Raw genomic sequence first — 15,004 nt, 5'->3', positions numbered from 1 at the left:
ATTCCTGCCACAAAGGAAGCAATTGCAGAATCACTGCAAGTTCTCCTCTTGCTTAGGAATTTTATTTTCATATCCAGTTTTTAGGATTCATTATAGCCTACTATAAAATGCCAAAAGGCATTCAACTTGTCAGTGCCCATAAATAATGACAGATTCATGTTCAAGTATATTTACATATCAATTACTTAGAACTCAATACTACACATGCTCTTGAAAAATATTTTACTTTTGGTTATAAATCAAGACAATTCAATTATGCATTTTAAATGCATAATTGTCCTCTCATTTTCATAAATATTGTCAATATGCTATCAGTCTGTAAAAGTGCCTCAGTGAAATGAAAGAATGACTTTTCAATATTTTAAGTGTTTTAAAAGATGAATAGTCATTTCATATTAATTCTGCAATACTGAAAAGGCATATTAGAAAAGAATCCTTGCTATAGTTCGATCAGTCTGTATTTTCTCACCAATGCAGAGCTAATAAAAATGTGGGGAAATTCCTAAATTACTCTTATAAACTCAAAACCTACAATATCTTTAAAAGAACCATGACCTGCTCCATTGTCTAAAGGCAAAATACTTGTACAAATTTCTGAGAGAAAAACCACAATATGCTTTTGTGAACTTTACCCAGCTTTCCTGTGCCATAGTAGGTATTTTCTACCTCCACAAACTGTCATTTTATGAGAATAATCTTAAACTTCCAGAGTCAAGACATTATTGCTCTTACAGAATTACCAAGCACAGCTTTACACAGCTTTATGTTTATGTTTCCTCTCTGAAACACAGAAAGGAAGCTCCAGACCATTCACTGGTTCCAAGGCAGGATCAACTCTCCCTGAAATTTCCTGGATAATTGCTTGTTTAGCCAGCCTTTAAAACCTTGTGCTGCTGGACAGTGTCTAAATTCCCAAAATAAACTGCTGTAGGACTCAACTACCTTTTTTGGCTGCAGTATTTTCAGAACAGCTACCCTTTCCAGCCACATTTCTTCGCTGCTCTTAACCCTTCTTTCCTGCCTGAGGCAGTCACTGACCTGCACCACCAGGCAGATTGCTCAGGTTAACTGAAGGCTCCTTCACCTTTCTGTGTCTGATTCCTCTTTCAACCCTCGAATCATTTGTATATTTGAAATCAGAGAAAAGGTTGGTCTCTAGCTACCTGTTTACTCCCCCTCAAAACTAGAAAGCCCCTCTTTTGTGCTAACAGGAGGTAATACTAAGATGATGTAGCAAGATGCAGATTCCAAAAACTATGTGGAATTTTTCGGTGATTGATTAGCCAACATCATACAGAAATATCAAAATTTCTAGCAAAAAATACAACAGGTTTATTTATTATGATTTTCTTTTTTAAAATTTAATATTGCACTTCTACAAAACCAGTGCTGAGCACTAAATTGCCAGGAGGAGGGGGCTCTGTAATAAGCAGTGAGGAACAGTGATAACTTTTATGATTTTCATAGCACTTCTTTAACAAACTATTTAATTTTTGATCAATGTTTGTAGATGCAGATGAGGATTACAACCCTCAGTTCACACAGAGGGGTAAATACAGCAGTCAGAGCCTCAACTTCCAAAATTCATCACTCAATTCAAGAGTTACATTTTGAGACACCCAGCTGGAGCAGCGAGGGCCATGCAGAGTGCAGACAGTGGCAGTTAACACCTGGGGAACAGTGCAGAGCAGGGCAGCACACAGGCATTGTGCACTGGAGCAGCTCCTCAGCTACAGAGTTTGGAGAACTCAAACCAGAGTATGATGCTTCACCCTCCTCTTTACACAAGGTGTAAAGAATTTCCATGCTGTGCAAAGAAGTGGTGGCTAATGAAGTGTGTAAAGGGTGCACGGTATGTGAATGAGAAAGCAAAGAGATTCCTAATGAGGCTGTAAGAACAAGGTTCTGAAATGACACAAAATCTGACAATTTAAACAAATTCAGTGCTAACACTCTATTTTATGTCTGCAACTGAATCTTATTTACATTTCCATTTTTTCTCCAAAATTATATGTCCATGACATAGGCTGCATGTGTGATAGGGAAGGCTATCTGTTCCTTCTGATTTATGGGCTTGCATTATTGTAACACTGAGAAATCCAGTGCTGACAATCAGTGAAATGCAGCAAACTGCCCACAGCCAGCCTTAGCTGTAAGCATGAGGAAGTTCCCTATCACAGAAATGTGGCATTTGGAATTGTTGTATTTTTAAAACTTTCTCCCTTGAGCAGGTCATTGTTCAAAGCTGCAGAGTGAGAGCAAACAGTCCAGAACCACACAAATATAGTTACTACACCCCAATCTGTCTGAATGATTTGAGATATTTTGAATGGTCTGAACTGAGCTAGCTCACTCAATTTTAAATTAATTACCCAAAATAAAGACCAAATACATTATACATGGCAACTTTATTTTTATTTCTGAAATCTAAGAAAAGAATATCCCAAATTTTTCCTCTTAGTATAATGTTATCCCTTCTGTTGCCACATAACAGACTGGAAATGTTAAGAAAGCTAATGCTAAAAATCCCTGAAGCCAAAAGGATAAGCTGGTGATAAAAATGTCTTGTATAATAAGGATGCATAAACCATATTATTTTCACACCAAACACAGCTGGGAAAGAAGAGAATTGTAAAGTTATGGTTTAACGATATCCTCTTTCAGAATTCTGGTCACTCTCTCAGATGCCTGGAAAACAAAAGCTCCAAAACCTCTGCTTGACACACAACAGTGAAACACAATTATGTGGTGGGCACAGAGATACATGAACATTAACAGGCAAAGCAAGGTGACAGGAATCATTGTCTATTCCATATAATTAAGACAATAATCTGAATTGGGACTAGATAATTGCTTAAGAAAAAAAAAATAAAGTCTTGTGTGGGTTTGATATTAATTATTCCCTGGATATGAGCTAACAGATGTCAATATGGAATAGTTTTTCCTGAGAAACGTTTGTCTTTCTGTCAATAGTATTTTGCCTAAATAACAAGCCAACAGTTGCTAACATCAATTGCTTTGGTGAGTCTTTAGTCATATCATCAATGACAGGCTTCAAAAAAGGTTTTCAAAGGAACTATAGTGGGAAAAGGAGAAAAAGAACAACAAACCATGTTGGCCTTTAGCTGCCTGTGTTTCAGTGACACTTTCTAATAGGACTCCACTGCTAAGATCAGGGCTAGAGCAGTAAAAAAATGGTAAAAAAAACCTGCTTGCAGCTAAGTTGGCTTTTGTACTAGTTTGTGAGGCCAGGCAGGGTGGCTTCTGTGAGCAGCTGCCAGGAGCTTCCCCATGTCTGATGGAACCATCAGGGACAGTGGCATCACCTCTGGGGTAACAGAGTTATAAGAAGGGCACAGCAAACTGCAAAACAGCAGCTGGAGAGAGGAGTGAGAACAGGAGAGGAACTGCCCTGCAGACAGCAGGGGCAGTGAAGGAGGAGGGGCAGGAACTGCCCCAGGTGCCAGGGCCAAGATTCCCCTGCAGCCCATGGAGATCCAGGAAGGAGCTGATATTTTTTTCAGCTTTAGCCTTTCCAAAAAAAACTTGCTGAATCCTACAAAGAGTCATCATATAGTAACCAGGTCTTCAGCATGAACAAAACCAAGCACCTGTGGAGCTTGACAAGAATGTGAGAGTGCTGACAGATGAGGACTTTGTGGGGATGCCTGGAGCAGGAATTCACACGTGCAGGGGAGAGCCAGGCACCAGCCAGAACCTCAGAAACACCAAAGGCAACAACCACTTCTACTTCACTGTGGGACAAAGGGGGATAAATGAAGCTCCTGCAGTGTCTCCCAGCAGCTTGAAATGCCAGAATTGAGCCATCCTTCCCTTTCCTGCTAGTATCTGAAAACAGGGAAGACTGTACATTTCCTGCCAAAGCAGATGCACGGCACAAACTTACAGAAATAAGACAGGCAGGAAGAAGGAAAAGAAAAGAAGAAAGAAAAAAAGCAATTGGAATTTAGACAGTGAATAGAAAGGAATTCAGAACCATTGCAATGACCTGTCTAACCTAGGAAGTATTGGATATGGCAGGCAGCAAACAAGACCAGCAGAGTGTAAAAAGGGTCACTGGCTCCAGGGACAGCATTTCCATCCAAAAGCCAGTGGATCACCTTTTGCAACAAAACCCCTCACATTTTTTTCTTTTTCCCCAAGAATTATAGACACTGACAGCTGACAGATTAAACCAGCAGCAAACCAACCCAGATCTTCACTTTTCCCAAAAAACAATATCCTCTGTTTCACTAAATCAAATCATGGCTTACCTTGGTTTGTTTATTTTCTTTGTCTGGGGAGAGGAGGGGTTGTGTGGTTTGTTTGTTTGGGGTTGTTTTTTGGGTTTTGGTGGGTTTTTTTTGCTTTAATACAAATAGATATTTTAAAGACAACTAAAGAGGGAGAAGGAGATCTTTTTCAGAGCACAGTTGAACCTTTCCTTCCGGAAGATTTCATCTCTTGCAATGTCCTTAACTCTGCCAGCACAACTAAAAACCAGCAATTCACTATATTACAAGCCCTGAAAGCTTTTTTTTCCCCTTTATTTCTTTAGTCTACAGACATTTGGATATTTACAAAAATTAACTGAATCTCAAGTTCCCAAGAACAAATTTTTATCTTATCAAACCAAGTGGGAATCAAATTAAAGGCCACAGGGAAATGACTGACCAGTTAAAACCTGTAAATGCTGCATTAGCCACAAAGACTCTTGGGACTGAAACCTCACCATTAGTTAAGAAAAGAGAGGATTCATCCAATTTTCTGATTATCTACTAGTGAGCTAATGGACATGGTGTATCAGGAGAAGAAATGACAGACATTTGCTGTATTTTATGAACAGAATGAAATAAACCATGAAATGCTTTGCCTTCTGCATCTTCAGCCAGTCAATGCCAGGAATGGCACAGCCCCAGCATAAATGCCTAATCCAGTTCTTTCCATGCTCCCTTTTGCTTTTTCTCAGTAGCAGAGCTTCCCTAGCCCTGGTGCATGCAGTTGGAAATAGTTAAGCAGTAACATATAAGCAGAATGGGTAATAGAAGGATATAACACAAGTCAAATGCTGGGCACACAGATGTTCTATAGCTGAGAGCTACTAGAATGCCTTTTTGTTTTAAAATTGTTTAAACTCAGTCAGCTTCATCACCAAAATTAATACCTGCTGTTTGTGGTGCAGCAGACAGTACAAACTACTTAGCACAGTGATAATCACCAGCTAAGTTGTGTATCTGAGACCTTACTGCACCTGCTTCTCTACCACTAACACAAGTTTCAGAACTAAATTACATCTCAGGCAAACCCAGATCATCACACCAAGCAAACACTGCAGAACAACTCAAACAACTCAAACAACAAACACTTGAGACATCAAGGTACCAGGTGCTTATAAAATATGCAGGGAGAGTTGCAACTGCAAAGAGCTTACAGTATAAAGCTGGCCTGTGCTTATTTTGTACTGTAAATTTTCTTCCTAATTTTGCCTTGAAATGTTGCTGCAAACAATACCCACCTCTGTTTGAGAAGCCACAGCATTTTGTCACTTTCTGCTGCACAGAGCATACAATTAGAGCAATGTAATTGTCACAGGAAGGTGGCATTTAGAAGTCAATATCACATCACAATGAACATGAGGAAAATGACTGGAATCACAGCAAACATGAGATAAAGGGGATGAAGCCAGATCCACAAAAAGAAGCAATATGTTGAAATAGGGACTTCAGCTGTGATGCTTAGGTGCAGGAGATGGGACAGATGATCAAAGCCCTCCAACAGATTCCCATTAGTAAAAATATCAGCAGCAAGGAAGCTCTGGCTGCACACAAAAGCAGAACTCCACGTTGGCAGGACGGGCAGCTGGCACTGCTCCAAAGCCCACGCCTGATCAATTTTCTCTCAGCAGATACTTCAGTTCTGTCTGCAGAGGGGACCAGTGACCTCAACACACATCTCTAGAAATAACTTCTACTCAGTACACACAGACTAATGTCTTCTCCTCTTGTTCAAAAAAGAAAAGAGCAACTGCAGCTCCATCTGCAAAAGGAAGTGTCAGAACATTCCAGGCTATGATTCCAGCCTGGGAACGTTAATTAAATACAGATTATCCTGCAGTGCAGAGTCTGATATTTTAGAAACCTTGAGTTTAAAAGAGTACAAATCAGCTCTTGGAATTAGCTATTTGCTTAAATTTCCCATTTTTCTCCTCAGTCTATTGTGTTACTACACTATTAGGAATGCTATTTTAAACATCTAAGTCTCACAAACTCCATTTCAGGAGTGAGGTGCTCTGAGTTCAGCACTGCAATGCCCAGCATAGCACACCTGCACTCCTGTGCTGAACTGCCTTGAGAAAGTTCCCACTCACAACTCACCAGCAAACCTGAGTATGGATCAGGAGCTGAAAAGTCTGTCCAGTGGTTTATATTGAATTAATTTTCCTCCCAGATCAGCCCATTAGGAACTCACCCTCAGTGTTCTCACCATGATCTGGGTTTTTCTGTGCACTATTCATGGTCCTACTCAGCCCTGCAGCTGCACAGGGAAGCTCCCAGTCCAAACCCAACATTTTTACCTTTGGATCAGCAGTCAGCAGTTTGAATGCTTGATAGACTTGTGCTTCCTTCACACCTCCACCCAGATCCAAGAAGTTGGCTGGCTTTCCACCGTTCAGGGATATTATATCACATGTTGCCATTGCCAGTCCAGCTCCATTGACTGTAATTGCAAACATGACAGTGCTTATAATTCACATAGATGAGATTTGTGAAAAGGCTTCAAATGTATCAGCACAACCCCAAAACATGGCTCAAAATGTTACACAGCTATTTCTAAATACTAGTAGCTATTCAAGGATATCCAATGCAACAAATAATTCAAAATCTGGTGAAAACACACAAACATTAAGTATTTTTAGGGGTTAGATGTTCACCTTCCTTTAAACGTGTATGAGCACTGGAATAATAATTGTAGCAATGCAGAACCTTCTGATTTTATTAAAAATAAAGAGACATAAAAACTTCTGGGAGTAGTGAAGAACAAATTGACCCTTTAAGCTCCTCTCCCATCACTCTAATAGCAGTGGATGCTTTGTATTACTGCATCACAGATAACTCAGTTTTGGGGACAGACCTCAGATGTTCCTGAAACATCTTATTTCAGATTTGCACTAGTCTAGAAGCATTTCCATGGACAGGAAGATCTAAACTGGGAATAGTGATGAGAATTATGTGTCCCCTTTATGTTGCTCCTATTGGACAAATGCTCCTGTGTCACCCAGAATACAGATCACTAAAAAAATAACATAATGTTGGAAATCATTATTTGGGTTTTGAGATCTTTTGGTTGTTTTTTAAATTGAGATTGAAGTCTCACTGCTGCTTACTGAATCAACTGCAACACATTATCAGAATCTTCTAGATTTGCCAATATATCTCAGCCAATATAAATGTTGGGCATTTTCTCACCAAGTCAAAAAAAATTACCTAATTCAATTAGATTAATAATAAAATGTTGTATTGGCTAAAAGAATTTGTACCAAATGAAAATTATTTAGAGCACAGCTGATTTTTCTACTTATCTCTTCTAAACAGCAGAGTAATTTCTGTTCTACAGAAACTTCAGGAAAATAAAAAAACTGCCATTTCCAAGCAGGTCCTTTAGCAGCTTTCCTTAAAGGGAAATGGAGTTTAATATTCAATTGAAACTGGGAATAGCACATTTATACAAACATACTTTTCAAGTGCCTTTTAAGTAACACACTCTTATTTTTTTTAATTAATTATTAGGTTCTGATGACTTTTTTTTGTTTTGTTTTAATTACTGGAAAGACCAATTACATCAGGTTAAAAAGTCAGAAATTGAGTTTTTAAGGCTTAGCCTGCCTTCTCTCTGACACCACTGCTTGTGTGCTATGGCCATCAGCACAGTTTGCACACAATTTCAGTTTCATTCCTGCAAGAACTCGTGGAAGGACAGACAAAAACTGCAGAAACACTCAGTAAAACAAACTGAAATTCTGTAAAGGGTGACCTGAATGTCAGATGTAAACAAAGTCTCTACACTGAACAAGTGTAAATTTGTTTTCAAATGTCTTTTGGATGTATTTGTTCTTACCAAAGCAAGCAATGTTTCCATCCAGTCCTATATATTTTAAGTCATATTTGGCAGCTTCATTCTCTATGGGCTCATTTTCAGACTTGTCATCCATGGCAAATATTTCTTTTTGCCTAAATTCTGCGTTGTCATCAAAGTTTATCTTGGCATCGAAGCAAACAACTGGAGGAGAGAATAAAACAACACCCAGGAATTTAGAGTTTACAGTCAACCAGAGCTTCTGAAATATTGCAGCTCCTCCAGCAGCAAGGGGAGGCTGCTTTGGGAATTTGGGAATGATGCTGCCTCCAACACGGGCAGCTGAAGCTCCAGCACTGAGTCTAGCAGGAAAGGACAGGTTCTCCATAAATCCTCTGCTGAGAAAAGGCACAGCAAGATCTCCACAGCACACAGGAAGATTTTCTGTGTTTGCTGCAAAGCTCCTGTATGTTGTGAGGGCAGTTTTTGTCATTTGGACAGGTGGGCTGCAGCAATGACACAGAAGAGTTTACCCTGCATATTTTGAAAGAATAACAGATAAAACATGTAACACCAACTCAAAGCCATGCAGTCATTCAGAGTTGAGCAACACAAAATGCTTTCCTTAGCCATGTTTTGAATTTCTGATGTTATTAACTATATATGCATTATTTCATTAAAGAGCTTAAAAAACCTGAAACTAAATATGTTAAAAATGACCAAAATGTTACTTTTAAATAAAGAAAATTAGGAAAGGAAATACAAACCGTCTCATCGATATCAACATTCACTATGGTTATAAAAACAAATTAAGAAGTTGCTAAATCTGACTGCATGAAATAAAAGATACAAAGGACTGGCTAGCAGCCCCAGTATTGACATAAACACAGCAGCAACAGAAATGCCTGTAGAGTGCTATTTGCCTATTTCCTGACTCATTATTTCTATGGGTTTGCATAGGCAAATGCCTCATTAGATTAAAATGTTCTAAGCAAATGTAAGACTCTATAGTTATCATATTACTATGCAAGTAATTTCCCTTGTACTATGTTCAGATTATAATTACTGACTTAAGCATAATTGATTTCTCAAGACAAACCAATCAAATCTAAGTGCCTTTAAATGCTGTGTCCACAAAAATCTAATAGTTTTTCTGTCTGCTGATGTTTTTTATTCACATTGCCACTGGGACATGCCCATGGTACCTGTGCACGTGTTCTTGAGCATTGCATACATCTGGAGGTCAATGACAATTAAGAGGACAATTTTAGTCTGCTGGAAATGTAACTCTGTTCAATATACAGTTCCTTAACTTAGGAAAAAAATAGCTAAGGAAACAGCAAATAAAACATTTACACAAGTAGGAGAGTCTCAGCTGTATATCTTGATTTGCATTGAGTTCTCTTGTTTTGGTTTTTTGATGTTGATTTTTTTTTATTTTTTAATATTTCACTTGGAACTGATAACAGATTAAATTAAAGCTATCAAATTTCACTTCAGTGACTGCAGTTTCAGAAAATTATTCATGAGTGTGCATAATAAATCTCTTGGAAGAGTCCAGATCTTACCTGGTCAATCATCATGTGAGAATGTGCCAAAACGCAGAAATATCTGCAATCCCTAATATGCTTCTAGTGCACTAGAGCTGCTTTAATTAATTTTTTAGCAATGAAATAAGATATATTTTCCTTTTCAAGCTTTCAGGTGCTTAAATTTGCTAAACCCAGTCAAAGCTACAGTATAACTGCAGTTTCAGAGTTACCTTACACACAAACATCCTCCATGTCACATTAATAGAAACTCATTTCCACTGAACATTCATCTTTAACAAAGGCCATGATGTACAAATAGAAGCAAAAACATGTATTAATATTTATCAAACCATTTTCACTATCAAAAGCGCATTGTTACATGTATGATAGATTATACAAATGGATTTTTCTTCCAAACAAATATCAAAGAATGCTCCAACACTTATATTCATGAAGTACTTGTTGTTTTTGTTACCAGTGTAGGATTTTTGTCGTTTGCCAATTCAACAGTTTACACTGAGAGCAAACAAAACAAAAACAAACAACAAAAAAAAGGGGAAGTTTCAGGCTTCTGACCCATTGTTAACCCAGTGTTAACAAATAATTTGCTAGGATATTAAACAAGGAAACACATACAACCTGATGGAAATCCACACAAGTGATAAAGACAAAACACAGCAAGAAGTAAATCCATCTTATCTATTACTTTGACAAGAATCATGGGCTTCATACAGAGACTTCTATTTTATCATTAGGAAGAGCTGCATTAAGCTACTCAAATGTTCTTCCATTTGTTTTATCTTTATTCTTCTTTAAAGACATTTCAGATGGAGAAACTGCTAGCAAAAAAGGAACAAGCACAGGAAGACTCCTGTGCATTTCTGTGAGCAAGAAGCCTTTCACAGCTTGAAACCCACTCTGTTTCTGCTCCTCAGCTTCCTGGATGCAAACCACATGGGGAAAAACCTCAGAGAAAACAGCACAAAACTCCTACCGTGCCTCAGATTAAGCCCTTCTCACTAAATATGCACAGCCATTCCAGGAGAGCTAACTTGGTAACTTATCCAAATCTTTATTTCCACAGAGCCACCCCCAGCAAGGATGCAAAGTGAGTGCCACCATGGCTCTTTCCAATCTTCAAGGACCACATTTCATTTCCTCTCATTACTTTCTCTCCTCTCCCTCACTTGCCTCTTCTTGCACACCAATTTCTCCTCTTGGTACTCACCAAATAAGCCTTCAGCACTCAGTGAAATGAAACAGTGAGAAGGTAACTGTGATCCCCCTGGATCAGCCCTACCCTTTTTTATTATCCCACAGGCACCTTTAGTTCCTCTGCTCTTCACCTTTGTCCAGGTTACTTGGACAAAAATACCAAATGGAAGGAAAGGTTTCAGCTGGAATACCAACTGTTACAATGAGGTGAGAGCTAATTCAGCTCCTCAGTTTTACCCTACACCTCCTCAGCCCTGTAGTCATGGTGCAGGACCCTTTTTCTTCCCAAAGGATGTGGCCAAGTGTCTGCTTCAGCTGAAATTTGTCCTGTGCTCTAGTAGACTGCAGAGTCATGCACTTTAAAATTTTAATTATCCCTATGATTGCAGTCATAAAAGAACAAGTTTCTTTCCACACAATCTCAGTAATTCTAGCAGCATCAACACACACAAAAAATCCCAAAAAACCTCCACAAAACAAAACCACGAAAACCCCAACTTTGAACATGAGCAGAAGAGCAAAAAACGTTGCTGTCTCTCACCAAGCAGAACATGTAGAAGCCAATACTTCCAGTATTTGGATGAAACAACAAAAGGCATTGAAACACAAAATCTGCCAAGGGAATATTTATGAATATTGTTTAAATTACATTACAAAATGAAATTAATGCAAAGCTGCTGCTACATCCTTCTATGCAATTTAATTTATAGTTTGCATAAATAAAGAATTATAATGCATTCATTTGTTTCCTTCAATTTCTTACCTTGCCCTTCTGGAGTTTCACCAAAGGGATTGACTTCAACCTGAGTGGCATCAATTTTCAAGAAAAGATTATACAGCTTCTTAATTTGATCTGCTGCCTAAATGTGATCAAACGATTTACAATTACCACACAGAAAAATAAAAGTTCATGTTTTCAAGGCAAAGGTAGACCATTATCGATTATTTTTAAAGTATTACATTGCACAGTAATTCTAGATAATTACTGCTTTTATTTCTGTTTTCTTAACCATATTCATATAGTCTCTTACACTGTTATAATGCATATCACTGTTATGATACTGTTCAAGATTTAGTAAATGTGCATTTAAAGACTACAAGAACTGGAGATTTTCTGCAAAATAGACAGTGCAATTACTATGAAAAGTTTAATTTGGGAAGTGACTGAAGGCACCAGCATAATGAAATGTTCTCTGGTACACTAAGATCTGAGTTGCATTCACATTAATCAGTCTAAAGTCAGAAACCACAAAGTAGTTTGTGCACTCTGGTGACTTCACCAAAAATATCTATTTCTTCCTCCTGCATCAGTCTGAAAAATTTTTCTTGAAGAACTCACATCTGAAGCATGCTTGTTTACTCATTACATGACACTCTTGCTTGCTCCCTACTACTCCTCACCATCTATCCCCATGCCTGATTCCGTGGCTGAAAAGATCACCACTGACTACTAATTTCCAAGTCTTTTGTTCTTTTAATATTTTTCCGCTAATAGAACTACTTAAAACCAGCAACATGAATGTGTATTAAAAAATCCCTTCGGTTCATTACACACTGTGAACCTATTAGCTGAAATAAGTTTGCAGATGAAGTGCACTAATAAAGAGCCACTCAATTTTTTCCCTCTCATTACTGATCAGCTAACTGAAGTACACAACCCAAAAATACTTGGGACCACTCCTGATAAGTGAAATGAATTAGAACAAAGAAAGCATAAGTCAGCTTTTTCCTATGAGGTCAGTCATGCAAAAGGAAACATTACAAGTGGAAAGACTCAACCCCAATCCCAGTTCTGCCCAGAGAGGCTATGGAGTCCCCATTCCTGGAAATGTTCCAGGCTGGGCTGGATGGGGCTTTGAGTGACCTGATCCAGGGGAAGTGCCCCTGCCCAGGGCAGGGTGGTTGACACTGGATGTTCTTTAAGGTCCCTTCCAACCTAAACCACTCGGTGATTCTGTGATAAGATTCTATAAAGAGTCACAGTTGGGAAGCAGCACAGATTCCTTAGGAAGCCTGCCCTCCTCAAGAGTTACCAAAGGATTCTCAGTGGGTTTGACTTTAAAAAAACCCATCAGTTGTAAATGTGCAGCAGCTTCCTTGGCACAAACCCTCACAAAGCACCCCGAGAGCACAGGGGGGAACTCTCAGCAGGGACACTGGGGAGGCAGCCCCACCATGACCCCCACATTGGCTCTGGGCCACCTGGAAAGCTGCTGTTGCCACAGTGCTCTGCTGCAATGGCACCAGAACACCAGAATCACTCCACTTTTATTAAAGGCTGCTCCATCTTTCAGCACCTCTCTGAATCAGGCAGCTTAATGTCAACGCTTCCCTTTCTCAGGGTCTATAAGAACTGAGCCTCTTCAAGCAGAAAATCCCAGCCTAGAACTAGAGAATGTATAAGTAAATACCAGGATTTGTCTGGATAAAAAGTATGTCCCTATGCTTCAGTAAATTCCTTTTAGTTGACTACATGAGGGAAGAAATGCCTTCCTGCAGCATTATTTAAATGTGTTGTTTAAAAGTCCATACATATTTGCTGCTAATTATTAAGTACCAGAACTCTTCAAGGGTTGAAAGGTTCTACATAATCATTTCTCCTCATTATATATACAGCTAAATCTTCAAATGTGTGTTAATCAACTTAATCATTATGCATTTGTTAATTGCATGTTAGGATAGAAAAGAACTAAAACTGCTGAATTAAAAATAAAGGAGTTCTACAAAAATGAGTTTCATACTACAGAAAAAAACCCAGGCCAGCTTAAATGAGCTCTCTTCTCTTCTCTCCAAAATGATGCACAAAGGCAAATATATATTCAAAATACATAGGTACAGAAAAGAGATACTGAAAATACAACATGCTGTCAGCCTTCTGTTTTTGAGTTGAAAAATAAAAAAAAATTAAAAGGTTCAATCACAAAGCCAGATACACATTTATTTCTCCTTATTTCAAGGGCCAATTTTCAAAACCAGCTCTACCCATAGCAGTCACAGAGCTCCAGTGGAATTCCAGTGGAAACAAAGGAATCCCACATGGTGGAACAGCATGTTGCCATCAACTCCTTCAAAGACAGGGGACTCACACTTTAAAACCAGAAAGAGCTTATTCAAAATGCTAAAGCCTAATGACAATTACGTAGTGCAATTTAGTATTTAGAATGTCAAAATGACCCTGACTTAATGGACACTTGGCCTTTCCAAGTGGCCTTTCCTATTGGAAAACATTTAACATAGAGCTGGGCTAAAAAGCCCTCAGCCTAAAGCCAGGGAGTGGAGTCAAGTTACCTGCTGCTGCAAAGGTCCTTGGAATCCCAAATTATTTGCCATCTGCAAAGCCTGATGATCCTTTATGCCTTCAAAAATATCTATTTCCTCCTGCAACAGTAACATGCATGAACATAACTAAATATTCAATCAGAATGGAGGTTTATAGCTTCAAAAGGAAAACACTTAGTGTACATGTGCAAATTAGTAATTAAAGCCTGGCTGTTTGCCAAGGCTCCCCGAGACTGAGGCTATAGCAGCTGCCTATAGGGGATGTTATAATTACCACACTGACTATGAAACAGTCCTTCCAAAAAATATATAATTCTTCAGGGTGGCATGCTGACAAGAGAATGTGACACCAGTTTTCACTTTTAATTACTGTACAGATGGCATTGACGAATATTTAGTCTGTTAATTTTTATGACATATTCTGGAATATTTTGAAGGCAATGAGTGTCACTGCCCAGTAACACTGTGAAGTTTATATGATTTTTAAGTGCACATTAAATATTTTTACATTTATTGGAATAATTATACTTGATAGTATCAATTATTTTCTCAGCTGAATAGCTTGTCTACTCATTATCATGCCACAGTAACTTAAAAAATACTTCAGTGTAGTCAACATTAAGAAAGCAATTACAACAGTTGTATTTCAGATGCAAAAGTCTTGCAGGTACAAAAAAATAATTAACAACTCTGTCAATTAGAGAAAAACAGCCACAGAAACAATAAGCATATTGGCACCAACCCACCTGTGAAAAAACAGTGTACCTTCCTGAAAGTAAAACTCACTCATAAAACATTTCAGATATTAAGTTTAACATATCACATAACAGCCAGGTTTAAGATCTTTTTCTAATTGAAAAATTCTAGTAAAATCAGATGTTAAATATGCTTCATTTACCAGATGA

General features: G+C 38.3%; 1 protein-coding gene across 3 annotated transcripts in view; it reads right to left on the bottom strand.

Annotated features, from left to right (window-relative positions):
- The window catches only part of SUCLG2 (succinate-CoA ligase GDP-forming beta subunit), an 82,289-nt gene that overhangs the window by 36,693 nt on the left and 30,592 nt on the right, over positions 1-15,004 (bottom strand). For all 3 annotated transcript variants that reach the window (XM_031056383.1, XM_031056384.1, XM_014306723.2), the window contains exons 5-8: positions 14,109-14,198; positions 11,584-11,680; positions 8,116-8,277; positions 6,575-6,717 (exon numbers count right to left, since the gene is read on the bottom strand). In XM_031056383.1, coding sequence (XP_030912243.1) covers positions 6,575-6,717; positions 8,116-8,277; positions 11,584-11,680; positions 14,109-14,198 — 492 coding nt within the window. The remainder of the gene's footprint in view (positions 1-6,574; positions 6,718-8,115; positions 8,278-11,583; positions 11,681-14,108; positions 14,199-15,004) is intronic.

This window comes from Geospiza fortis, unplaced genomic scaffold (assembly GCF_000277835.1).
Source record: "Geospiza fortis unplaced genomic scaffold, GeoFor_1.0 scaffold70, whole genome shotgun sequence".
Lineage (NCBI taxonomy): Eukaryota > Metazoa > Chordata > Aves > Passeriformes > Thraupidae > Geospiza > Geospiza fortis.
The sequence above is the reverse complement of the archived record's forward strand: the minus strand, read 5'-3'. Positions and strand labels throughout refer to the sequence as shown.